This window comes from Aspergillus piperis (genome assembly GCF_003184755.1).
Source record: "Aspergillus piperis CBS 112811 unplaced genomic scaffold BO85scaffold_5, whole genome shotgun sequence".
Lineage (NCBI taxonomy): Eukaryota > Fungi > Ascomycota > Eurotiomycetes > Eurotiales > Aspergillaceae > Aspergillus > Aspergillus piperis.
In genome coordinates, this window is record NW_020291595.1 from 1,744,947 (window position 1) to 1,770,559 (window position 25,613).

General features: G+C 51.8%; 10 protein-coding genes across 10 annotated transcripts; 6 read left to right on the plus strand and 4 right to left on the minus strand.

Annotated features, from left to right (window-relative positions):
• The first annotated feature begins 321 nt into the window (after window positions 1-321).
• On the plus strand, window positions 322-2,205 carry BO85DRAFT_256427 (uncharacterized protein). Its single transcript, XM_025654984.1, has 2 exons — window positions 322-588; window positions 667-2,205. Exons 1-2 carry the CDS (start codon window positions 465-467, stop codon window positions 1,959-1,961), a joined length of 1,419 nt encoding a protein of 472 aa, XP_025517942.1. The 5' UTR covers window positions 322-464; the 3' UTR covers window positions 1,962-2,205.
• Window positions 2,206-4,884: 2,679 nt separating this feature from the next.
• Window positions 4,885-5,848, plus strand: BO85DRAFT_436938 (SUR7/PalI family protein; the record flags this gene model as incomplete). Its single annotated transcript, XM_025658595.1, has 3 exons — window positions 4,885-5,004; window positions 5,080-5,451; window positions 5,510-5,848. 3 exons carry the CDS (start codon window positions 4,885-4,887, stop codon window positions 5,846-5,848), a joined length of 831 nt encoding a protein of 276 aa, XP_025517943.1.
• Window positions 5,849-7,132: 1,284 nt separating this feature from the next.
• BO85DRAFT_256586 (mannitol-1-phosphate 5-dehydrogenase) lies at window positions 7,133-8,579 on the plus strand. The gene has a single exon (XM_025654988.1). The coding sequence runs from the start codon at window positions 7,257-7,259 to the stop codon at window positions 8,421-8,423; it is 1,167 nt and encodes a 388-aa protein (XP_025517944.1). The 5' UTR covers window positions 7,133-7,256; the 3' UTR covers window positions 8,424-8,579.
• A 103-nt stretch (window positions 8,580-8,682) lies between these two features.
• On the minus strand, window positions 8,683-9,593 carry BO85DRAFT_447881 (enoyl-CoA hydratase/isomerase family protein). Its single transcript, XM_025659803.1, has 2 exons — window positions 9,433-9,593; window positions 8,683-9,357 (listed from the first exon to the last, which is right to left on the minus strand). Exons 1-2 carry the CDS (start codon window positions 9,509-9,511, stop codon window positions 8,735-8,737), a joined length of 702 nt encoding a protein of 233 aa, XP_025517945.1. The 5' UTR covers window positions 9,512-9,593; the 3' UTR covers window positions 8,683-8,734.
• A 358-nt stretch (window positions 9,594-9,951) lies between these two features.
• adaB (chromatin-binding transcription regulator ADA2) lies at window positions 9,952-12,220 on the minus strand. Its single transcript, XM_025659804.1, has 3 exons — window positions 11,748-12,220; window positions 10,271-11,671; window positions 9,952-10,206 (listed from the first exon to the last, which is right to left on the minus strand). The coding sequence occupies exons 1-3, from the start codon at window positions 11,838-11,840 to the stop codon at window positions 10,138-10,140; spliced, it is 1,563 nt and encodes a 520-aa protein (XP_025517946.1). The 5' UTR covers window positions 11,841-12,220; the 3' UTR covers window positions 9,952-10,137.
• Window positions 12,221-12,862: 642 nt separating this feature from the next.
• On the plus strand, window positions 12,863-15,183 carry BO85DRAFT_256728 (serine/threonine-protein kinase). Its single transcript, XM_025654989.1, has 5 exons — window positions 12,863-13,058; window positions 13,139-13,282; window positions 13,339-14,490; window positions 14,540-14,904; window positions 14,962-15,183. The coding sequence occupies exons 1-5, from the start codon at window positions 13,031-13,033 to the stop codon at window positions 15,157-15,159; spliced, it is 1,887 nt and encodes a 628-aa protein (XP_025517947.1). The 5' UTR covers window positions 12,863-13,030; the 3' UTR covers window positions 15,160-15,183.
• A 1,198-nt stretch (window positions 15,184-16,381) lies between these two features.
• On the minus strand, window positions 16,382-19,329 carry BO85DRAFT_486462 (coatomer subunit beta'; the record flags this gene model as incomplete). The annotated part of the gene is made up of 6 exons (XM_025663392.1): window positions 16,382-17,590; window positions 17,646-18,914; window positions 18,972-19,003; window positions 19,062-19,083; window positions 19,133-19,195; window positions 19,312-19,329. The coding sequence occupies 6 exons, from the start codon at window positions 19,327-19,329 to the stop codon at window positions 16,382-16,384; spliced, it is 2,613 nt and encodes an 870-aa protein (XP_025517948.1).
• Window positions 19,330-19,850: 521 nt separating this feature from the next.
• BO85DRAFT_394112 (complex I NDUFA5 subunit family protein) lies at window positions 19,851-20,990 on the minus strand. The gene is made up of 3 exons (XM_025656910.1): window positions 20,315-20,990; window positions 20,148-20,252; window positions 19,851-20,090 (listed from the first exon to the last, which is right to left on the minus strand). Exons 1-3 carry the CDS (start codon window positions 20,854-20,856, stop codon window positions 20,024-20,026), a joined length of 714 nt encoding a protein of 237 aa, XP_025517949.1. The 5' UTR covers window positions 20,857-20,990; the 3' UTR covers window positions 19,851-20,023.
• Window positions 20,991-21,027: 37 nt separating this feature from the next.
• On the plus strand, window positions 21,028-24,102 carry BO85DRAFT_394117 (putative disulfide isomerase). The gene is made up of 4 exons (XM_025656911.1): window positions 21,028-21,638; window positions 21,700-21,781; window positions 21,851-23,380; window positions 23,445-24,102. The coding sequence occupies exons 1-4, from the start codon at window positions 21,418-21,420 to the stop codon at window positions 23,805-23,807; spliced, it is 2,196 nt and encodes a 731-aa protein (XP_025517950.1). The 5' UTR covers window positions 21,028-21,417; the 3' UTR covers window positions 23,808-24,102.
• Window positions 24,103-24,317: 215 nt separating this feature from the next.
• Window positions 24,318-25,478, plus strand: BO85DRAFT_256828 (cytochrome b-c1 complex subunit 10). The gene is made up of 5 exons (XM_025654990.1): window positions 24,318-24,387; window positions 24,571-24,641; window positions 24,890-24,943; window positions 25,015-25,171; window positions 25,246-25,478. The coding sequence occupies exons 1-5, from the start codon at window positions 24,385-24,387 to the stop codon at window positions 25,252-25,254; spliced, it is 294 nt and encodes a 97-aa protein (XP_025517951.1). The 5' UTR covers window positions 24,318-24,384; the 3' UTR covers window positions 25,255-25,478.
• Window positions 25,479-25,613: the final 135 nt, after the last annotated feature.

The window sequence follows — 25,613 nt, forward strand, 5'->3', positions numbered from 1 at the left end:
GCTACTTCCAATCTCCCAGTATTGATGAATCAGGGGAACAATAGCATCAAGCGGTCGCTGCTTTCTCTGTTGTTTACTACTTTGACACTTATCGTGGGGAGGAAAATGGGACAGTTGGGAGAGATGGTTGGTCACCAGAACCCTAGTACTTACTCTTGTCCCGCTTCCCTCCTTCATCTTCCTGCTTATTTACTCGCTTTCTTTGTTTTACTTTAACCTTCCCAGCCTCTCTTTCTCACTCTCTCTCTCATATCAGCGCCCTCATGGGCCCCCCCTCCTCCCGGACCCTCCGATTTAATTCTCCTGCATCCCCGCTGGGCAGATGTCTCGTATTAGTGTTTCATTGACCGCCTCGTGCATCGCCTGCTCGCGCCTTTGCTGCCTGCCTTTTCTTCCGGTCCCCACCCAGTCCTCCCTCCCTGGCCACTGGGCGATGGAGCATCACTGCTGATGCGCTGGCAGCTATGATGCAGGCAATTGAGCAGGCAGGCTCCATATTCACTGGCTGGATATCTTCCTGTTTGTTCTGCCTGAGCGGGAGGGGCGACGATGAAAGCTTTCATCATCAACAGGCTATGAAGCAAAAAGGTATAGCTTTCCCCATACTTTCTCTTCTACTACAACTCCTCCCTCTCAGACATGGGGACTGACAGTCGTCCCTTGCAGGTGTCGAACGAGAAATGAAAGTATGCCATACTCAACCTCATCTCGTTCCTCCGATGAACCTCACCGGCTACGATGACTTGCCCAGTCCAAGCCCTCAGCCTCGGGTATCATCGCTACAGTCATGGGTGGTTGAGGGCAGGACCCGGGCATCGCGAGCGTCCAATCGAGCTAGCATGTCGCTCAAGAGGAAGTCAACTGCTCCCGTGAGGATCAGTGGACCCTCCGAGTTTAGAAGAGTCTCAATGTTCTTGACGGAATTGGATGAATATCGTCCCCTGGAGTTGAGCTTCAATACCCCAGGCAACAGACTCCCGGATCTTCCCAAGTTTGAAGACTTCCCTCTCGAGCACGACCGCAAGCAGGTCGTTTCACGGCCCCCGCGGGCTCTCTCGTCCACCGAAATGGGCCGGATATCGCAACCGCGAACTCACCGACCCTCTTCGTCGTTCCAGCTTGCGAGAAAGCCGGTCGGGTCAGGCTCCCGTCGGTCTTCATTGCCAACCCAAGAACAGCTCCAGTTATTAGAGAAGAATCCTCCGGTTACCAGTCCCTTAATCCCTCATTTTTCACAACGTAGCTCTGCGGTCACTGGCTTGACCCCAAGTGCGGTTCCTTCAACCACTCCCAGGCTGGATTTAAATGGTGGCAGCACGTCCCTGGCTAGGAACGAGCTACACCGGGACACCCACAAGGACCCTACGTCCACGGTCCCTAGGACTCCCACCAAACCCAGCCTGCAGGACAGCCCCTTACCTTCTATTCCAACTGAGGAGGATTCCCCTTCTTCAGGCAGTACGTATCACCCACCTACTACTCCCTCCGAAAGCCGACCTCCGACCACACCATCGGAGAACCCCAATCGAACCCCAACTCGCTCGGGACGTGTTACCCAGTGGCTCTTTCAAACGCCCAACAAGCCAAACTTCCTTTTCTCCAACCCGATCAAAACCAGCGACAAGGGGCCATTTCGCATCCGGTCGCGGACGCTGAGCGGCTCTACGCTCGCATCAACTATTAGCAATCTCACCGGAGGGCACAAAGCCACCCCGTCCCTCGCCAGCGGCACGACAATAGCCCCAACGATGCAAGCATCGAGCACTGAATCACGGAACTTTGACCTTCCTCTTGGCAGTCCTTTCTCACCGAAACAGACCTTCCCAACCGTGACAGAAGAACACACCTATCCCACAATCTACGAGGGCGAACAGCCACAACACCAGGAGCCCGAAGTCTATGACGAGATGCTTACCCAATATTACGAGTATCGTCATTCCGCTGTGGGTGTAGCATTCTGATCTGTCCGAGTTCTTTTCTTCTTTATTGTCATTCAGATTAAGGCTTTTCACTTCACCTCTCGGTCAACGGCCTTGAGATGCAAACTACTCTTCTGTCGCATTTATATCCCTGCTCAAGGGAAATATCTATCTTTTCCAGCCTTAATGATCCAGTCTCTTACAGATCCTTCTTTTGAGGATCAATCCTATATACGCTCGCTTTCTTCACATACCCCAGCCGCAGCAATGTATCTGATACCCTTTTGGTTCTACATATGTGCTTTTCGCTTCATCTGGGCTTCACCTAGATGATATATCATGAATCAACAAGTCTTTCTGGTCCACAAACTAGCTAGATTATGAGTAATACAAATGAGGTCACAGCTGCGCAATAGAGAGACTCTTATTCAAAGAAGAAAGAAGACTAGCTGCACAGCCAACAACAGCTCAATCCGTTGTCAACACTTTTATCCTCAAACTAGGAATAATACATTCCTCATCCTTCCCTATGGGTCCCTTAGTCAACTCAATCGCCCTATTCCTTGCATCCCCGCCAGCACGTAAAAGTAAGCACAGCTATTACGGGTTCTATATTGTTGACTGCAACTTGGTAGTCTCCCATTCCTCCCGCATCTATAATCATGAGACAGTCTTTGTAAGAGTAACGTCCACCACTCGTATAAAGAAACAAACGGGGATTAGTAGTAGTCAACAAGGGCCACATTGTCTAACGCCTGGGTTAACCGTAGTAAGTAATTATATCTTAAAAGGTGTTATATATTTTTTCTATTGTTGATGCGCATCGTGGACTCGTAATAAGTAGCTTATAAACTCGTTACCTACTGTGAACCTTTACCCTATATCCTTATATGTATGAAGGGGTTTCTTTTTGTAAATCATACTATGTTATCAAGTCCATTTATAATGTGGAGCTCGTCGATGCCGAGTTGAGTAGTCGCTTGTGAGTAATCAATGTAATGTAGGGTTTGCAATATCTCCTGCTGAATCAACAGCAGGTCTGGCGACCATTCTGAAGCATAGTAACCTTATATTTCAGTCCTCTTGGTTGCTCCAAAGGCACTCCGAGTACTGATCGTGGCACGGGAGAATGTATATACATGCGGTAGTTAACGTAGGTCAATATGGCCGTTCGGCCACAGAAGAAGCACATTAGTCATTGTGATTCAGTGATAGTTAGTATCTATCCAGTGTCATTGGCTTTGATGGTAGACGCCTTATGATATAAGCTTCTGGGGCTCTGCTTCGGTTGGAAGAGTGTTTGGTGTCCGTAGATTTCATCTTGCGACTGTTGCCAGGCACGATAACCAGCATTTGTTGGATTAATACTAATCGGATGATTGTGGGCTTTAGTATGAGTGCAGTATTATTACATATATCTTCCTTGGCTTGCATAAATATATTGAAAGGATGATATTACATTGATCAGAGAAGATGAAAGATCGGATAGATGTAGAAAGCAGAAAATCCGAGATCAATGAGAAGACTTAAATAGGGAAAAACCACCATGGTTGGGAATGACAGTGGCAAGTGACTTCCCAAGGCCAACGGGAGAATAGTGAAGATTCCTGTTTGAGTGAAGCACCAGCAGAAACTAGTAGTGTTGTAGTGCGAATAAAATTAATTCTGCAGACGGACATCAAGCAAAGGCCTATTTAACTGGCTGAGATATTAACTACTGCCTCAGACAGTATACTTCTATAACAAGAAGGTGGTGAGCATTAACTAGAAGGCCTTATGTTATAGAAAGCCGACCTTACCTTTTAAGATAAGCAGGTATTGTGACATGAGCAAATCCTGGTATAGAGAAAGCCTGGCTAGTGTAGCAGTAGTAGTTTCTCTAATTATTCGAACGTATTACTGAAATCTGCTGAACAGCGAGCGTCGAGACTTCTCTGGGGTTGACAGTGGGATTTCTTTGTGTTACGAGATGAGGTTGTTTTTCGGATATTCCAATTCTTCGTTTGGTCTGAGAATAGCAAAGAAGTGCGTATTTACAGATATTGGAATCAAACGTGGCTTGTGCCACTGGTGATATTGTCGTGTGTGTGTGTGTGTGTGTGTGTGGAAGTCGAAGTCTCGATCGAATTGCGATTGATAAAGACAGCCCTGAATTGCTTGGATGTTATTACAAACGGCGGGCTCTATTTAGACTTGACACCCTGCTAAACGGACTTTACACCATTTCTAAATATAGTAGTTGTCCTCAGATTGGAATCATATCTAAACTAGGCTACTCCGTACATAGAGCATCTTTAAGGATTCCTCCTAAGGCCACCTCCAGGGGCATAGGCTTCAGAGTTGTTGAGGATGTAGTGTCACTACGGGCTCTCAAAATTGTTACTTAGGTAAAAGTGGCTTTTTGTGGGAAATATGAGGAAGACTATCTTTAGAATGACGGCTTTTCTAAGAAGGCTAGCTGTAGAGTTTGTTCTTTCAGGATGTCGAATCTTAGTGTCAGCAATAACGCACTGTCAATATAACAGCGTTGTTCAGGGAATCAAATGACAAATGCAGGATCTGGACCTTTTTTGATCCTTTCAGCTCGAATGCTCCCGGTAGGCGGGCATTCTTCAAGCGGGCGGTCCCTCAAGAATGAACATGCCAACCCTGATAAATTGAGCATGCACATTCCCAACGGCTCGCGTCGGCCAATTGGAATCTCTGGCAGTACCCGCGACCAATGCAGCTGGAGAACCGCCACGTGCTTGAAGGAGGAGAGGAAGTTGGGGTCATTGCTGTCTCCCAAAGATGATGTATACCGGCCATCTCAAGGAATGATGAATACACGGCGGTTGGGATCCTTTAAGTTATCGCTCATGTCGTCTACGAGCGAGCAATTCCCCTCATGGTTATCATGCTGCAGTATTCATCAAATAAGCTTCGTCGCAAACAATTTTAGTAGAGAGGCAGATCATCTTTCACCATGGGTCGCTTAGTGAACTACTTCCCCACGATAACAGCGTTTATCGCTTTTATCCTCACTTTTTTATGTCTTTTCGCAGGCACACAATTGACGGTGCTCCCAGGTGTCGATATATTCACGGTTAGTTTAAGCCCCGATCGACCCCTCTGGTTGCACGTTAATGTCTAGTCAGTCAGCTGAGATACGTCAATATAGGTTTTTTCTGGAGAACAGAGTCGAGATACGGGGATACATGACTTCTACTCCATCTATGTGATGTCGTATTGCGAAGGAGATCTCATGACCGGCAACAGACACTTCTCAAATTGCTCCAAAGCCGCATTGCCCTTTGCCTTTGATCCCTCCGTGGTGTTGTTGAATGAAACCGGTAACACCACTTCACTTTCGAACCTGGGATGGCCCGATGCCGTTACAGACGATTTCCATGCGTTCAGCATGACCAGCCGGAGTATAGGGATTTTCTACTGCATCGGAGCCGGGGCTGCTGGCTTGGCGATAGTGGGCAGATTGTATTGGCTGGTTCGGCGCGGACCACGGCAGTCCGTCATGGAATTAGCGGCATTACTGGTAAAGAGCCCTCCCCAGACATATGATTGGGATGATCCCAGCACTAACCACGTGCTAGCTGGGGTTTATCATGCTCGGAATCTCCTCAATTATTGCGACGGTTATCGCGTTTCAATTTGTCGATCTTGTCAATGACCATGGGCGCGATATGGGTGTCCGTGCCGAGTACGGACCCCAATTTTTGGGAATGACTTGGGCCGCCACAGGGTTGATGTTGACGGGAGGTATCACCAGTTTATTGACGGTGCTGGTCGACCGGAGCCGAGCAGAGACAGGCACCCTTGCAGGTGACTGTGATGATCAAGCCAAGTCCCTCATGCACTCGGACTATGAATCGGTCAAATCCAGTGCGGAACCATCTCCCGGGGTGGAGACAGAAAAGGAGGGAAATCAGTGATGGAAAGAAGAGGAATAGGGACTGTATTTGATGGAAAGGGTAGATAGTGCGGATAGAAATGAATCGAAATGCAAGGAATACATCCAGCCAGGCTATAGAACATGAAGCTATTGGGTTTGTCTTGGGGATAAGAGGGAGCCGGATATAAAGACCCACAGAAACCCCATGAAAGGGATTCTACGGCCATCCATTGTTGATCGCATCCACTGGGGGTAACCGACGATAGTGTGGTACAGTGCAGCGTAGCGTTGCTTGGGGGGAAGAACCGGTCACGTCACCAGTGGAGTAGGTTTGGGCTCGGGTCGAATGACGAGGGCGCATGGCCTCCCTTGGCCCCTCCGGCGCTGCTCGTTCCCGGCGTCATCCAGCGCTAACAGTAGAATCTCTTTTGAATTATCCATTCCATCGCTGGCCTGACACCAGCGGTGGGTCAACCCCTGGTGGATACTCGATTTGATTCCATGATGATGATGTTAACGACCGGTTGGACGATGATGATAGTCAGGGGAATGATGTAGGAGACCTGAGAACAGGACCAACAAGCAGCACACCCCAGCCCATTATAGGTCAGCGATCGGAGTATAGGTACACAACATTCAGGGAAGATGACTTGTTGGAGGAAAGACGTATTAGAACCGGCTGGGATGAGATTCTGTGAGATGACTTACAGTAGCACCACTACTAGTTGTACGTAGACTACTATAGTTAGTCGAAGGCCATCCGGGCTAACGGGCCAACGAGCCATTAGTTTATCGCGTCGTCAACCTCACGATGGCACAGTCGCACATGCGACAAGGACAGGATTGTCTGTGGGTGCGGAATCAACCGGGACCATGACAGTGGCCGTGTCTGATTGGGATAGAAGCAAAGTAAGGGGAGGCGTGCAGGGCTTGAAAATGCCCGCATGGCCAATCCGCTTTGGGCCTGCGTCATCGCCGCTCATTGGAACGGCCGGCTCTGGTCCTGTTTGGAAGGGCTTGGATTGGGCCTCATCGTGATCCATTAAGTCATAGTCAGTTAGTCTTGTTCCCTTTTACTTGGATCATAGTCACTGCGTGTGTCTTTTTCCCCCACTTACTGGAATTGGCCCGAACATCGTGAAAAGTCTCGGTTTCATTCACCGTTGCACTTTCCCGTTGTTTCCATCGTGACTGCCTCATTCTCTCTTATTTCGCTCATTATACTTTATATACCCCTCCATTCCCCCCTCTTCTCCTCTCCATCCTCCTCTTCGATTCTCAACCTTCAATTCTCAACCTTCCTTTGTCTTCAACACTACTCTTCTTTTCGCAATATCAAATCACCTTTCATACTACTGATCAACTTCCTCACTTGATCAGTCTTCCAATTACTCTACTTCAACCTCAACCTCAACCCCCCTTCTACTAAGTCATACTTCCACTACATCATGGGAAAGAAGGCTATCCAGTTCGGCGGTGGTAACATCGGCCGTGGCTTCGTCGCCGAGTTCCTCCACAAGGCAGGCTACGAAGTAGTCTTCGTCGATGTCATGGACAAGATGGTCGAGGCTCTGCAGCAGAACAAGTCGTACAATGTGACTGAGGTCAGTGAGGAGGGTGAGCACACCACCACCATCACCAACTACCGTGCCATCAACTCCAAGACCCATGAGAGCGATGTCATCCAAGAAATTGCTACGGCTGATGTCGTGACCTGTGCTGTGGGTCCCAACATTCTCAAGTTCATCGCCCCTGTCATTGCCAAGGGTATCGATGCTCGCACAGAGTCTAAGCCTGTCGCGGTTATTGCCTGTGAGAATGCCATTGGTGCTACCGACACCCTGCACGGCTTCATCAAGCAGCACACTAGCCAGGACCGCGTCGAGTCCCTGTACGACCGCGCCCAGTTTGCCAACTCTGCCATTGACCGCATCGTCCCCCAACAGGCCCCCAACAGTGGCCTCGACGTCCGCATTGAGAAGTTCTACGAATGGGCTGTCGAGAAGACTCCCTTTGGCTCTGTCGGCCACCCAGACATTCCTGCCATCCACTGGGTCGACAACCTGGAGCCATACATTGAGCGCAAATTGTTCACCGTCAACACCGGCCATGCTACTACTGCCTACTTTGGTCACTTCCGGGGCAAGAAGATGATTGCCGACGCTCTGGAGGATAAGGAAATTCGTGGACTTGTTCACAAAGTTCTTGAGGAGACTGCCTCGCTCATCGTGACCAAGCACGGCATCTCAGAGGAGGAGCAGAAGGAGTACGTCGATAAGATTGTCAGCCGCATCTCCAATCCTTATCTGGAGGACAATGTCGAACGCGTGGGTCGTGCTCCCCTGCGCAAGCTGTCTCGCAAGGAGCGTTTCATTGGACCGGCTTCGCAGCTCGCCGAGCGCGGCATGAAGTATGATTCTTTGATGGACGCTGTCGAGATGGCTCTGCGCTTCCAGAACGTGCCTGGTGATGACGAGAGTGCCGAGCTCGCCAACATCCTCCAAGAACAGTCGGCGGAAGATGCCACCAGCAACCTCACCGGCCTGGAAGAGAAACACCCTCTGTATCCTGCCGTGCTGGAGCGGGTGCGCAAGGTGCAGCAGGGGACGAAGTAAAGGCATTGCTGTTGTGGCACACTGTCTTCTTTAATGTTCACGATTACGATTACGAAAACTGCGAAAGCATTCCGAGTCGATCACCTGCATGTACAACTGGCCCCGCCGCAGGACGGTGACAGGCCATCTGGGATACGGCGAACACTGGTCGGCGCGGATATGGAGCATGGGTATGGAAACGGATTAGCATAGTCATAACATGATAATGATGTACATAGTTGCAGGCAACTAGCACGAATACTACATGACTGAACATGAATCTATGCCAGGTCTCTCATAAACTGTAGCCAATATAGATCTTAACCGATTACTTACAACTTACTATCCCTCCAGACGGGCTTCCTCTTCTCCACAAACGCCCTCAATCCCTCCCTGATATTCTCCCCCTGATTCAACTTGTCCGACCACCCCTCCGTCAACAACCTCGTCGCCTCCTCAACCCCAATCCCTTCCCATCCCAACTTGATTCCCTCCCGACTAACCAACACCGCATCAGGACTATTCCCCGCAATCTGCACCGCAACCTCCACCGCCCTCTCCACCACCCCTTTCCCACCATCATCACCAACAACAACCTCATTCACAATCCCCCACCTCTCCGCCTCCTCCGCAGAAACCTTCCTCCCCGTCAACGCCATCTCCATCGCCCTCTGCCGTCCCACAATCCTCCCCAGCCGCGGCAACGCCCCCGCCCACGCCACCACCCCGCGCTGCACCTCCGGCAACCCGAAATACGCTTTAGAAGAAGCGATCACCATGTCGGCGTTGAGCACCATCTCGCATCCGCCCCCCAGGCAGAGCCCGTTCACCGCGCAGATGATAGGCTTTTTGCCGCTTCGCCGGGAGAGGCCCCCGAAGCCGCTGGGGGGCATACCTGGGGTGGAGGCAGTGGTGGTGGTGGATGATGTGGGGGTTTGAACGTTGGTGTTCCATTCTGTATGTACATATGCATGAGTATTATGTTGGTGGGAGGGGAAGAAAGGGGTATGGGTATGGGTATGGGTATTACCTTTGAGGTCTGCGCCCGCGCAAAACGCCCTCCCGGATCCAGTCAATATGCCTACTCTTATTGACGGTTCGTTGTCCATCCAGGTCCAGATGGCGTGGAGGTCGTGGTGGCCCGCGGTGGAAATGCTGTTTAGTGCTTTGGGTCGGGAGAGAGTGACTAGGAGGACTTGTGGGTGGGGGAGGGAGAGGGTTATTGTGTTTGAAGCGGGGGTGGGGAGGGTTGGTGTCATCTTTTTTCTTTTTCTTTGGGATATTAGATGGGTTGGGGTATGGTGAGGGTTATGGAGGATTGGGAGAATTGGGAGTGGTGTTGTTATAAATGTAATTGATTGATTGATTACGGGTCTTGAATGATGCCGAGGTTCGGTCGGATGTTAGTTATACTTAAGGTAAGCTGGTTAGATTGGAATGCGGAGAAGACGGTCTTGCCGCTAGACTGGTTCTGTGGTTAGTTGGTGGGTATCGGTTCCGATTACTGTCTCTTGTTTTATGGTTGACTGTAGTAGTTATATGGAAGTCGTAAAGAATAAAATAGAGTCTGTTTACTTTATAGTTAATTGAAGGATTAATTTGTCCCTTGTATAGATAAACTATATGTCCATCTACTTAATCACTGAATCAAACCCGTAAATCGTATCATCTACCTCACAACGCCGCAACTCCTTACACAGAACCACGTGGTATCCTGCTCATGCAAATCAGACGCTCAGCTCTTGTTGATCCAGCCGCTGTGTACCATGAAATCGTAGATCCGACTCGTCTTGGTACTGTCGACCTGTAGAAATCTTTGTCAGTATTCCATTTCACTCTTTTTCGCTGGCAGAGGGAAAGAGGGTTACCTTGCAAATAGCTCGCGCGTCCTTCTTCTTTAGACTGCCGCCCTGCTTCATCGCCTCTTTCAATAACGTCTCCTTAATTACTAGGTACGGCTTGGGCTGCATGTGCAGCACATTGCACACCTCGACCTCCTCCTTGGTCAGCAGGTGCAGATCCGGTGCTCCCTCGTTCTCCAGCTTCCACGGAATCACTCCGTTGAGTGGCTGGATCACAAACTTGGTCTTCACTGGCTGCGGCGTGGTGATCCCGTCGCCGTTGGTGGCGGCAAACGCCCGATCAAAATCATTCATCGGCGGGTTGACAGGCTCTGGTGCCTTAGGCGCCCCGGACGCCTTCTGGAGCCGGAGAGGAAGCTCCGGGGTCGTCAGCTGACTGGCAGCGGACGGCTGTTCTGGTTGCTGCGACTGCTTCGTCGGTCGCGTGCTGGCGAACCGATCAAACGAGCCCTGCGGCACCATCCGCTGTGCCCGCTGTTGCTTCTCCTGTTCGTATTTCTCTCCGCCTTTGAGATCACCAATGCCCATCTGGCGCCACTCCTGGAGCTGCGTGATGGCTAGCCGCAGGTTGTGCTCGTACTCGAGGCCCTTGTTGAACTCTTCAAAATCATCGTGGTTCATCATCCGGGCAAACGGCTTCGCCTTGTTCAGCAAGTCGCGCTCCTCTTTCGTGCGCTTCTTCTCCAGTGCCGTGTTCTTGCGGTACTCGAGGAGGTTGTGCTCGAAGAGGATCTTCTTGCGCTCCGTGCGCGCCGTAAGCCGCGAGTTATAGATATCCACCACGGTCATCTTCAATTCCATCTCCGCATCTGTCTCACCGTTCGCCGTCTCGCCCGCACCAGGCTCGAATGTCATGTGCTGCACCGCTTCCTCGGCTTCGTTCATGAACTCTGTCTCAAACTCCAACCGACCCGGCATGTAGCCCTGCACTTCGTGACAAGCCGGTACACTGGCAGTAGGCTTCTGCTTCGGTGTTGTGGGTGGAGCTGCCTTGGCCGCCTCTTTGCGCTCTTCGATGCGGCGTTTCTTCCGCGCCTGGAATTCTTCCTTCGAAATGGCCTCCGAAAGGCGCTTGTCGTCCGGATCGGCGCGTTCCGGTAACGGGAAGTTCGGGCTATCGATATAGGCGCTGATGTAGTGATCGCGAACCTCCTCCTTGGTGCGGTAACCACCAATGTGGTCTGCAATGTCCGCCCATGATCCCAGTCCGTAGATCTCGGCGCCTTCCAGCAGCAGGAGCTCCTCGTCCGCACCCCAGTCCTCCTCGAAGATCGGGACCGAGTTCTGTTCGATCACCTGGAATGGATGCGTTGACGGGTCATGGTTCTTGGATTTCTCTCCGGCAGCGAAGCAGGGGACGCAGAGATCGTATTCGTGGCAGGCGGGATGGGCGCAAGATACGCGAACCTAGTAAGAGACCGATAGATTAGGTTTAAGGTCGACAAGAAGCGAAGATTTCTAGAACACGGATCGCAGACTGTACCGTCGAAGTCACATCAACCGAGCAGATATCACAGTGATACTTGGTGCCCGCTTCAGTGCCGCGCGAGGCGGTCTTCTTCCGTATTACACCCATCGGTCGCGGGTCCCTTTCATCCTCCAATGTTCCCGGATCCGTTTCGACCACACCGACACGCCCTCCAGTGAAATGAGAGGGCAATTTGGAACTAATGAGAAAAGGGTGATGCGCGTCGGGTATGAAGGTGATGGTCCGGAGAACGACGGTAGCGCAAAGGGATGTACGTCTCCGCAGTCGATGAGCGGGGGGAAATGCCGGGGAAACTAGGGTGGAGTAACCTTGAGGGCTCAACGTCAGGTTGGTCCCAAAAAAGTCGATCCAGCACAGACAAGAACCGTAATACCAACAAGGTTTCTGGGGATGGCTGAAGGATTGTGATAGTAGCAGTTTGCAGTGAACAGGAGACTGGTCGCGTATCGGCGGACGGACGATTCGAGGTTCTGGGGGGTGGGCGGTGGCTAAGCTCTGAGGCTAGTGCACTGGGTGGTTACTTTATCGGGACTAGACTACGATCTGGGAATGCACCGCCTCAGGGTGACAAAGATTCATGCCCCAGGCACACATTCAGGCAACGGGGTTCCTGGGCCAATGAAGGACGGAGTGGCGGCGACTTATTCTATTCAGAGTTCAGCCTCGCTCAGTCCCTTTCCCACCTTCATTCATTCACCCCCTCTTCCCTTTCCCCCCCTCCTACTCCTCCTCCCCCCCATTCCCAATTCTTACCCCCCCAATTCGCCTTATCAACTGTCTCTCCCTAAAAAAAGTCACTTTTCCGGGTCGATCCTCCTTCTCGTCGTTCCATCGTGTCCCCGACCCTGGTTCTACTTCCACCATCATTTCGTTTGTTCTTCAAGCGTCTTGTACAGTTTGCGGGTGTTCCCCTGTTCCCGCCCCGATCGGTGGTTCCTGAAACCACTACTACTACTACTTACTTACCCTCGCCCTCCTCATTCCTCTTTCCCTCCCTCTCTTCTCCTCCCTCTTTTTTCTGTGTCGCTGACCGCTGTGGCTGTGGCGGTTCTGCATATTATCACTGCACTTGACTGGTCTGGCTCGTTTTGCCCTTCTTCTCTGCCAGGCCTCCGACCCAGTTGTTGGCCTCCTATTCCTCTCTCCTTTTCCTCTTCCTCTTAAAACCGTCGGAAGACTGTTCAAATTGATCCTCTCTTTTCCTGTTCCCCTCCTCTCCCTCTTCGCCCTTTCTCCAAACATATACACACCCTGGATTCGCTTGCTAGAACATACCTATGACAATGTCGTGGAAACTCACTAGAAGTATGTGCGATGTTTATGCCCGGTTGTTGTTTCCTTTGTCCCGGCATATCGGATGCTAATGAATTAATTCCCTCATACAGAACTAAAGGAGACGCACTTGGCTCCTTTGACCCAAACATTCACCCGATCCTCCTCCACATCCACCATCAAAGGTGATTCTGGCGAAGAGACCCCCGTTGTTTCGCAAACCCCCAGTATCTCCACAACAAACTCCAATGGAATCAGTATGTTGTTCCTACTCTCTTCAATTCTCTGCCGACCGTCTAACACTCTCTTAAAGATGCCTCGGAGTCGCTCGTCTCCCCGCCCGTGGCCCCTGTCAAGCCCGGAATCCTGATCGTCACCCTCCACGAAGGTCGAGGCTTCTCTCTTTCCCCCCACTACCAACAGATCTTCAACTCCCATTTCCAGAGCAGCGGTTCCTATGGCATGCGTCCAAGCTCTTCGTCATCCCACTCTGCACACGGACAGGCCGCCTCCTACGTCCCCAGCGGTCGCCCTCAATCCACCAGCGGGGGTATCAATGCCGCTCCGACCTCCCACGGTCGCTATTCGACCAAGTACCTCCCCTATGCCCTTCTGGATTTCGAAAAGAACCAAGTTTTCGTCGACGCCGTTTCTGGTTCCCCCGAAAACCCCTTGTGGGCTGGAGACAACACGGCTTATAAGTTTGATGTGTCGCGCAAGACGGAATTGAACGTTCAGTTGTATTTGCGGAACCCCACGGCTCGTCCTGGCGCTGGTCGCAGCGAGGATATCTTCCTCGGCGCCGTCAAGGTACATCCTCGTTTCGAAGAGGCTCAGCCCCATGCGGAAGACCCCAAGTCCAAGAAGACGCCGCAGGAGCGCCAGCTGGGCCAGCTGGGCGCCGAATGGCTGGATATGCAGTTCGGCACCGGTTCCATCAAGATTGGTGTCTCCTTCGTCGAGAACAAGCAGCGCAGCATGAAGCTGGAAGACTTCGAGTTGCTGAAGGTTGTGGGTAAGGGTAGTTTCGGCAAGGTCATGCAGGTCATGAAGAAGGATACGGGTCGGATTTACGCCCTCAAGACTATCCGCAAGGCGCACATCATCTCACGGTCGGAAGTCACCCACACCCTCGCCGAAAGATCCGTGCTCTCTCAAATCAACAACCCCTTCATCGTCCCTCTCAAGTTCTCCTTCCAGTCTCCGGAGAAGCTGTACCTCGTCCTTGCTTTCGTCAACGGCGGTGAGCTGTTCCATCACCTTCAGCGCGAGCAGCGCTTCGATATCAACCGGGCCCGTTTTTACACTGCCGAGCTGCTCTGTGCGCTGGAATGCCTGCATGGTTTCAAGGTCATCTACCGTGATCTCAAGCCTGAAAACATTCTTCTGGATTACACTGGCCACATTGCTCTGTGCGACTTTGGTCTGTGCAAGTTGGACATGAAGGATGAGGATCGCACAAACAGTAAGATTACCCCTGCTTTCAACCTGAATCCGTCTAACCTTCTACACAGCGTTCTGTGGTACCCCTGAATACCTCGCACCCGAGCTTTTGCTTGGAAACGGATACACAAAGACCGTTGACTGGTGGACGCTGGGTGTCCTCCTTTACGAGATGTTGACGGGTCTTCCCCCCTTCTACGACGAAAACACCAACGATATGTATCGGAAGATCCTTCAGGAGCCCCTGACTTTCCCCAGCACGGACATTGTTCCCCCGGCCGCTCGGGATCTGCTGAGCCGACTGCTTGATCGCGATCCTCAACGTCGGTTGGGAGCTAACGGCGCAGCGGAGATTAAGTCGCACCACTTCTTCGCTAACATCGATTGGCGCAAGCTTCTCCAGCGGAAGTACGAGCCCAGCTTCCGTCCGAACGTGGTATGTAACTCTTTCATGTGGCTAGCGTATTACGGTGATGATGACTAACCTTTGCAGATGGGCGCTCGCGATATCACCAACTTCGACCGGGAGTTCACCTCCGAAGCACCGCAAGATTCGTACGTGGACGGCCCCATGCTGTCACAGACTATGCAGCAACAATTCGAAGGCTGGTCTTACAACCGCCCGGTTGCCGGTCTCGGCGACGCCGGTGGCAGTGTCAAGGATCCCTCTTTTGGTAGCATCACCGAGTAAAAAGCTGATATATCATCAATCGACTCACTTGAACACCATACGTCCCTTCAAGACATAAAGGGAAATTGTTTGAGACAATTCCTTGCTTTTTCACCTTTACTCGTGCATATTCTCTGCATAGCTCGAGCACTTGCTTCACTGCTGGTTCTCCCTGTTTTCCCCCTTAGCACCAGTGGTATATGGTATCTTTCTGTTGGAATCCATTCTCTGTGGCGGTGATCTCGGCTGAGCGCTTGTGTTTTTCTATCCTGGTTTGCATTCAAGATACAATTGAGGCGGGTCCCTTTCGTGCATTTCTCATTTACTGTCATTATCACACCTCTTTTGACTGCCGCATCATTTCACAAATTTGTCTCGGGCTTGCGTCAGTGATTTGCTTCCATTTTCGAACAACAGGCGGACGGCACAGGTAAAGCGAAAAGCTCCCACTTTTTAGCCCTCTGCACAGGGCCTCTGTATGCCTGATGAACCGACCTCGTTCTGTTTCAGATCTGCTGGTCCGATCCTTTGCTACTCCAGCGGAACACGGATCGCTCCTGGGGAAGCCAAGTCCATTTGGGATCGATCTACATATGAAAGTACACATTTGAGCGGTCCTTGATTTAGACCACTTAGCTGTTCCTTCTCATGTTACTGTCGAAAATTCTTGTCTGGGTTCTGCTCTCTTTGCGCGCTGGGATGGGCTAAACCAGTTGAGGGTAAGGGTGTTTGTTGATTTGACATGGCTGGCTCATAGACAATGGGATTACTATCTACAACTGAATCTGCGTCACACAAACAAATATAGTGTGGTAGCTTATACATCGTACGGACCAAATGTCACCATACGCAGAAAAGGGGACACAATATTATGATCATCACTTCAAATCGTTAGAACAAGGGGTGATAGATACAGGTAGTAGAATGGAGAATTGAACCGAAGAAACATACAATGTTCAAATATAAAAGAGAAAAAAGGATGAACATAAGATTGAATCATGATGACAAACCAAGCAGATGTAAGGAAAAAAGACATAACATAGTTCTAGAGGATGAATAAAGTTATGTAAAAAATGAGCAAGCAAGCAAGCTAGATAAGAGTAAGTAGGAGGGTTGTCAACGGTACATGGAAATAATTTTTCCTCTTCTCACTTCTCTTCTTCCTACTCCTGCGGAAATTAAAGGAAAAACCTCACACACGCTCTCTCCTAATCTTTCTCCATCTTATACAACCATCGTCAGATCATGCCTCAGTTTCTTCTTCTTCGGCCTCTTCCTCTTCGGCCTCGGCTTCGGCTTGAGCTTCCACCTCGGGCTCACCGTTACCTGCCGACACGGCATTGCCGTCTTCGTCGGCGTGCACGTCGATCAAAGACTCTGAGGAGGGGGGCTCAGGAACAACTCCCTCCTTCTCTAGGCGGAGGTACTCGTCCCACTCCGGGAAGAGGTCATCGTCCGCGGCGAGGTCAGGGCAGCCCGGGGGGATACCGATGAGACGGGCGATCTTGGTCTTGCCGGAGCCCTCGAGAGACTCTTTCCATTGTGCGACGAGAGCAGGGGCACGGGAAGGCTTGTAGGTCTGTGCGAAGAGAACAGATTCAGCCAGACGGTTGGTACGCACCAGGAGGTCGATGCAGCCGTCAACGTCGCCAAGGGACCAGAAGGTGGAGAAGGCGACGTTGTGGAGGCCGGCTTCCGAGGCTTGCTCGGCCAGCTGACGGCGACCGTCCTTGTTGCCGCTGGCAGTGTGCAGAAGGAGGAGAGAGCCGACGTCCTTGGCGTTGGTGAAGCATTCTTGGGCCAAGGCCAGGTTCCATCCTGCCAAGGCGGCATCTCCGACCGTCTTCCATTTGTGCTCGTTGTTGGCTTCACGGGCAATTTCCAGGGCGATGTCGAGGTTGCTGAGCCCGAGTGCCAGCTCGAACCGGTGCTCTTGGTCGGTTGCGACTTCAAGGGCCATTTCCTTGTAGCCTTGGCCTTCGAGGAATCGTGCAACCTTGTTCATCTGGTCCTGGGGTACGTCCTTGAGCAGCTCAGCTGCCATGTCCATGTCACCACGCAGCACCACAGTTTGGTACTCGACCATGCTGAGGGAGAGACCGAAGGAGACGACGTTGACGTCCTTGTCGGCAAGGTACACTCTGCCATCGCGGGGCAAGTAGCCCAGGACGTACATGCCCTGATCAAAGTGAGAGATGGTGTAGGTCTGGTCACCGACGAGGTAGTTCAGGCGGTTCGTCGAATTCGTGTAAATGAAGCAGTCTCCAACCCATTGACCTGTGCGGACAGACTCGTTGATATCGGTGACAACTTCGAAGGCGGACTCCACTCCATCCTCGTCGGCTTCACCGGCGTTCAGACCGTTGACGTAGTTCTCCCTGGAGAAGCGGAGGACGTAGAAAGTATCCTCACAAGCCAGGGTCACCAGCTCGCCGGACTCGGACCAGTAGACCTATTCGAGGTGTGAGTGAAGGGTCGCCTTAACTTAGTCGTTGGTAGATACTTACAGCCTTGGGGTCGACTTCGATGCGGCGGACCAAGTTACCCGTCTCCCAGTCGAACATGCCAATACCTCCTTGTCCCTTAACACCAAGAAGCACACCATCGGTGAGGCCTTCAGCCTGAAAGCCCACGTCCAGACCACCACTGACTTCCTTGAAGTTCTTGAAAATCTTAACGCTGGTCGTGGACTCCCGGATAGCGTAATCGTTGCTGTTGTCCTTGGAGCCCCATGCGAAGTCCAGGGCCTGTCCAAAAGCCTTGTTTCGCCAGGCAAGGGCAGTGTAGATGATGTACTCGCCATCACCACATACCGAAACGAAACGGCCGTTGGGGGAATGAGACAGCGTCTGGGGATAGACCTCACAAGATCCCAGCTCCTTAGTGGGAAGAGACAGCGGTGCGCCGTCCTTGATGCTAGCATCACCACCCTTGATGACAGTGGAAACGACCTCGTTGTGCCTGGCCCAGATGATCTTTCCTGAGCCGTCCATGGAAACCGCCGGCTCCTCTCTGCCCATCTTCACAACTACCGCACCGTCGTCGAAACCCATTGCAACACCCTGTCTGCCACGCTGGTAAGCGATACACCAGGCACGCTCCAAGCCATAGCTTAGCGACTGCTCCAGCCTGTATGTGTTTGCATGCCAGAGCTTGATAGTTCCATCCTCCGATCCGGAGATAATGACCGGCAACTCCGGGTGGTAGCAGGCAAACGAAACGTTACTTGTGTGTCCTTCCAGGGTTGCAATGAGCGCCTTCGTCGTGTAATCCCAGATCTTGACGGTCCTGTCATCTGATGTCGTAAGAAGGTACGGCTTATCCGCTTGTGGGTAGTAATCGACATGGTTGACACCCTTGGTTTCATGGGCTTCCAGGGTGAAGTTGGCGTGAGGCGAGCCGAGGCTCCAGATCTTGACGGTACGGTCCAAACAAGCCGAGGCAAAGGTGTTCGTATCCTTGGGGTTGATAGCAAGCCCCATCACGTAGTGGCTGTGGCCCTCGTACACCTGGACACACTTCCAGCCCCTCTCCCAGTCCCAGAGCTTGATCGTCATATCATCGGACGCCGTGAGAACAAAAGGCTGAGTAGGATGCACTGCGATGGAACGAATGTAATCCGGATGCGCCTCAAACGAGGCAATCTTCTCGGAGGTGTTGTAATTGTAGACGCGAAGTTGGAAGTCATCGGAACCGCAGACAATCCAGTTCTTGCGAGCGATGAATCGACCGGCTCGTACAGGGACATCGGTGAGTTCGAAGGTTTTGATAATCGACTAGATAATTCAGCAATCAGCAGTGCATCATAGCGATTCTTTGTCTGCACAACTCACCTGAGTCTCGTAAGACCAGATGTATACATGACCTATGTCGAATTAGCACATCAGGTTCGATGATTTCCTCCACTCGCTACCGTCACGCACCGCTATATAACGTTGTGAGGATCTGAAAAGTATCAGTATTGATCGACGGATTGCAGCGATTGAGTACTCACCCATGGCTCTGTGGGATGGAAGTCAATGCCCTTCACCCGCTCGGAGCGGGCGAACAGCTGTCTCTGTTAGGCCACAACAACAGTCAGCATCCGTATAATTGATTCCCAAGATTATATCCTCTGCACGCCACAGCCTCTGCTTAAACTAAGGGCTTTAGACCCCGCATTATAACCCGTACCTTGACATCCAATTTCATGTTGTGTGGGGAAGGAGAGTCGCGACTATGTGCGGCGTCGGAGAACGGCCTGAGAGAAGGAGGGGAAACCAGGCCACGAGCCGCTCAAAAAGCCAGCCCGTCTATGCAAAGGAGTCCCGAGAATCGAGTAGATGAGAGCGCAAAGAAAGAAGGAAAGTCCCCGACCGGAATGGCCAGCAAGGTCAACGAAGATGTTCAGGGACTGGCAGCGATGTGTCCACAAGGAGACGGAATCCCGCCAGCTATCTGGAACCGGCTAGCCATATGGGGCTCACCGCCTACGGTTTGTGATTCCTATTGAGCATCAAACATCAACCCTGCATCACTTCTTAAGATATAGATGCTTGTGGATGCCTTTCTCTTTGTAGATTACCTGGGAAGGGAATTCCTGTGTGTAGATGCGACCATTGTAAGCACCCCATGGGGTGTTTGCAGTAGTCATCAATTAAAGCAATGAACTATACACATCACACGCATCATTTGCACCAGCTCCCTTAGTTTCTTTTCTTCAAGGGGACATTTGTAACCAAATATAATGGAATTCATCACTAATTCTATGAATTTAACCCCATAAAAAAAGAAATTGGCCTGGCATTGGCATCGAATTTTGTTTCACACAACCATAAGATAATAATTACAAGCAGATGGGGAATCTAGTTTCGGATCCTCCATTCATGAGAAAACCATTCTATGCTTACTCGGTCTTGCGCTCAAAGTAAGACCACTGGCCGGGTCTGGGCTTCTCGGAAAGCTCCTCCCAACTAAGCTAACGTTAGCATCTCTGGCTTCAATCAAAACTGGTCGATCGGTCAACTTACGCGGAAGTCTTGTACAGCTCGTCAACAACCTTCAACTCGCCCTCAGCAACCTCAATGACCTCCTCAATCAGGCCGGCGCCAATCTGTCTCTCAATTTCGGCGATCCTAGAAGAATTGGTCAGCATCTCCACGGAACGGTAGCATAGCTCAGAGATGATGCCACATACTGCTCAGCCTCCAGGGCGGGCTCGTTCTCCCACTTCATCTGTGAGGTGTAGAAGTCTGATTCGGCAGTGGGCTTGGTAGAGTCCTCAATGGCCTGGTGCCACCGCGCTTCTTCCTCTGCCGTACGAGCGGGGCCCTCGGTAGTAGGTTCGATGCTCTCTCCATCCCATTCCTGACCACGGGGGTTGTCGGTACCATCTTCACGCTGCCAGGCGGCATATGTACCGTCAGGACGGCGAAGAGAGGCGAAGCGCTCGGGCTCTTCAGCCACGGCCTTCTTCACACGCTCCAACCAAGCATCGAATCCGGGCGGCTTCGTGGACTCGACGATCTGCAGGCGGTGGCGGGTCAATGCTTCGGTAGACTGGCGGTAGACGGAGGACTCGGGGAAGGCCTTCAGCTTGTCCAGGGTGGACTTGTAGAGGAAGATCAAGGTCGGGCGAGGGCTAGGGTGAGTGACGAGGCCGGTCAAGCCGGTAGGAGCGAAAGGCTCCAAGTAACGAGCCGGCTTCACACCGGCGAGCAACCGGAATGTAGACCTCATTATGACTGGAGGTTGTGTAATTGGGTATAAGGGTCGGGGTGGTGACAGACCCAATGGCAGAGGATAAGCGGGAATAGCGGCGCTGTCAGTCGTCAAGATACCACACTGGATCGGGATCGATGCGCGAAGGGTTGAGGTCCCGTGTCGGGGCGCGGAGAAACCGTGGCGCCGGGGGGACATTCTCCCTCAGTCTCTCCCTGCGGCTCTCGTGAGCACCTCACTTGGTCGGCTTATCGCTTTCTCTTGTAGGAGTGTTCTTCCTGCATTCTTTCTCTCAAAGAGCCTGCGGATCGCCTCCGCAGTAGTCTCTGAGCTTAGCTCATCTTTTTTCTTCTTCTTCTTTTCCTCAGTAGTTGTCTTGCTGATATCTCTTTCGCCCCCCTCCAACAAGGGGTACATTCAAGCGTGTCCCTTGGCGATTCTAGACCGTCGTTAGTTCAATGTGCCACCTGTGACGCCCCGTCCTGACTTCTTCCACTACTCCTTCGACCCCCGAAATTCGAACCGTCCCTCTTTATTCAGTCACACTTCTAAGGTCAAAGACTTTACGCTACAGCCAGCATGAGGGTCTCTTTGCTGGCGTGGTCCCTACTCTCTCTTTTCTCGATTCCCGCCTTAGCCGCCCCCTCCGATAATGTCTCTCCCAGCCATCACCTCGTAAAGAGAGGCGACTCCGACGTGAAGTCGGAGGGTCAGTCGACTACCTTCAATGGGATCGAGGTCCCGCCTATGAAGGCTTTGACTCCCGACAACTTCGATGACACGATCAAGGACGGTTACTGGTATGTTGTCTCTTCATTCTATATGTACCGTTGGTCCTCCAGAAAGCTGACAAGAACCTAGGTTCGTCAAGCAATACTCTCCGTCCTGCCCACACTGCCAGAAGATTGCCCCTGCATGGCAGACACTCTATGAATTCTACTACGTGAGTTAATCTCTCGCGCATTGAGTCAACATCGCTCCTTGCCAGCAGCATCCACTAATGTCCCACTAGACCTCCGATCCTTTGTCCTCGTCGTCTTCCAAGTCATCCAACACCGATTCGCTGAACTCATTCCATGGCTTTTACAACTTCCATTTCGCCGAGATGAACTGTCTCGCGCATGGCGATTTTTGCCGGAAACTCGAAGTCAAAGAGTTCCCCACTTTTGCGCTGTATCACAACGGTGAACTGGTTGAACGGTTCACTGGAAAGAGGAGTATGGAGGGTATCAGCGAATTCGTTGAGGAGAAGCTGGAACAGATCAAGCCTGGTTCGCGGCCTGCCCAGGGTCTCCATCTCCCCAAGCCTGGCGACAAGGGAGTGGATACTCAGGCTCAGCCCGAGGCGCCCGTCGCCAAAGATAAGGATCGTGAGGCGGGCACCAAGGCTGGAGAAAAGCACAACGAGCAGGCTGCACAGCTGGCCGAGGACGAGACACCCGCAGACAAGGTGTCGTCCAAGTCCAAGCCTAAGCCCAAGCCGGCCCCAGCAAACCCCCAGGGTATCTCTGTCCCTCTCACCGCGGAGAGCTTCCAGAAGCTGGTCACCACCACTCAGGATCCTTGGTTCATCAAGTTCTACGCACCATGGTGCCACCACTGTCAAGCATTGGCTCCCAACTGGAGGGAAATGGCAAAGGAGATGCAGGGTGTTCTCAATGTGGGCGAAGTGAACTGCGATGCGGAATCCCGACTTTGCAAAGATGCCCGTGTCAGCGCCTTCCCGACAATGTATTTCTTCCGCGGCGGTGAGAGGGTCGAGTATACCGGTCTCCGTGGCCTCGGAGATTTGGTCAGCTACGCCAAGAAGGCTGTTGATGTTGGATCCGGTGTACAGGATGTCGATGCCACCACCTTCAAGGAGTTGGAGGAGAAAGAGGACGTCATCTTCCTGTACTTCTATGACCATGCGACCACCTCGGAAGATTTTGAAGCTCTCGAGCGCCTGACTCTTAGTTTGGTCGGCCATGCCCGGCTTGTCAAGACGAACAGCGCTGCTCTTGCGGAACGGTTCAAGATCTCGACCTGGCCACGCCTCCTTGTGTCCCGCGACGGTCGCCCCAGCTACTACAATGCGCTTGCTCCTAAGGATATGCGGGACTTCCGCCAGATTCTCAATTGGATGCGCACTGTGTGGCTGCCCATTGTTCCTGAGCTCACCGCCTCAAACGCACGGGAGATCATGGACGGCAAGTATGTGGTCCTTGGCATCCTGAGCCGGAAGCATTCGGACGAGTTCCTTCAATCGAAGCGAGAGCTCAAGAATGCCGCCCTTGAGTGGATGGACAAGCAGACGCAGTTGTTCCAGTTGGAGCGTGCTGAGCTGCGTGACGCTAAGCAGCTGCGGATCGAGGAAGCCGAAGACCGTAACGACCAGCGTGCCTTGCGGGCCGCCAAGAACATGCGCATTACCATCCGCGAAGATGACAAGAAGCAAGTCGGTTTCGCTTGGATTGATGGCGATTTCTGGGAACGGTGGCTGAGAACCACATACGGCATCGACGTCGAGAACGGTGAACGCGTGGTTATCAATGATCAGGATGTAAGTGACTACAACAGAATAGTTAATCATCTGCTAGGACTTGAAGCTAATCTATCTTTTCTAGAACCGGCGCTACTGGGATACGTCTTCCAGCGGAGCTTCTATCATGGCTTCCCGGACCTCCATCCTTGAGACCATCCCCTTGGTCATCGCCAACCCACCGAAACTCACGCCCAAGTCCACAGTCGGTACCTTTGAGTCTGTCTTCTTCTTCACTCGGACTTTCATTAGCGGTCACCCGATCATCTTCTTTATCATCCTGACGCTTTCGGTGGCTGGTGCTACAATTGTAGCCCGGGGAAGGAGTCTCAGACGCGGGGCTCGTGGCGGAATACTCGGGGTTACTGGTAACACCGGTGGTGGTTTCTTCAACCTTGATGGAAAGGAAGGTCTTCTGAACGGTGGATCGACCGGCAAGGTTGATTGATCCCATAATATGGGCATTGTACAGTTACTTCTTTTATACCTTTTTCCACGCCCTAATTTCGTGTCTATCTTGGACGTTTACTGGGTTGCTATATGTTTACCAGGATCTCTGGGTTCTTCATATTGACGATTCTACTCTTATACTTTTGTCTGTTATTTTGTCCCAAATGGTGTTAAAATATGGCGCTACTGTTGTACACAAATTCCCTTTGAAACTTTCACTGTCTTCCAGTTGGCCATACACAAACAAAAATGTGCCCATAATAATCAGGCCTTTTGAATTATCTTTTCAACGGATGCTATGCTGCAGTAGAGGTTGAATGCTTCGACTCACGCATTTTTATGGTAGACATAAATGATGGCATGAGCAGTGGAAATGCACGGCCTCTGATTTGACCAATCATAGTGTCACGTGAATGCCAATTGCCGGTCGCTGATTGGCTATCGGAAGCCGCAAGCACTCAACGTCGCGGAGTCTCCCGGTTTTCGTCGACAGCCTCAGACTTCAAGTGCAGCTGCCGTCATCCTTTGCTGGAGCAATTGTCGTTGCCGGACGTGCTTCTTTAGACCCAGTCAATATGGTATGTCTTTCCCCAGAGTTTCTTCGTGTGGCCTTCATCCTACCAGTGTTCTGTCGGGTTCTTTGAGCTTGCCCACTGTTCAACTGCGTCGGGAGCCGTTATCCATGTTACTATGATAGCGACTTGAACCCTGTTTGAGCACAACTAGTGAACCAGTGCTGATTTCGTCCTTCTCGCCGATAGGTTTTCTCTCAGACTCTCCGCCGCGCCGCCGCCCAGAGCGCCGGTGCCTACCGCTCCCCTTTCGCTCCCAAGTGAGAACCCCCGATATCCCATCTTCGGTCGAGATACGAATATACAAAGTGTCCATGGTGGCTTGGGTTGGGTCAGCGAGGCGGGGTCCCTGCTGCTAGCTCTGGGTACTGCAGATTGTACTTGGCAAAACTATCCCTACTGCTGCCATACCCTGCCTCTGACGAGGATACAAGATCCAACTAGAGAGCCACCAATCCAGCCGGGACTGCAAGTGGTATATGGAAGCGACGTACTGACTGTGGAATAGGTACCACACTCCCCTTCACTTCCACGGCCTCACCACCGGCCTGGCTACCAAGTAGTAAGTTCCTCCCTAAGTTCCAAGACTACCCCTCGTCTTTGGCTTCCTGACAGGTCAGCTTACACGTTGGGCACATCTAGCGCTACCATTGCTGGCACCTTCGGTGTCGCCGCCGGTACCTTCGCCCTCTTCTTCTTCGGCGAGATCCCCCGTGTTCGCCGCGACATTCTCCAGAAGGTTCCTTTCCTCGATGAGTACTTCGACCGCACGATCGCTCCCGAGGACAACGTAAGTGCCTTTCCCTCATACCGCTCCAGTGGCACCAGCAATTGGGATTGAGAGCTATGCTAATAATCGTCTAGCCCTTCTAAATTGGTGCCGTATGGGATATGCTTTTCCGACCATCTATAAGAACCCACCCAGCGTGGATATGCCACCTAGCGGATGGATGGTGAAGAAAAGAGGGTGCTGTACGTGTAGAATAGCGATGAGTTTCTGATAGCACATAGACACTGGCTGCTTCATTCATATTTTCCAGTAACATTAAGACGCACTGTTTGTCTGTGTCTACGTGAGACTGCCAATGGCTCTCCAGGGGCACACGCATGCCTTGTAGCCTCAGGTTCCGAACATATCTCCCGCCCCAGGCACATCAGGCTTCTTCCTTTACTCCTCCCCCCAACCACAGCCTTGATATTTACGTCTACACATGCACAATTTTAGGCCTATA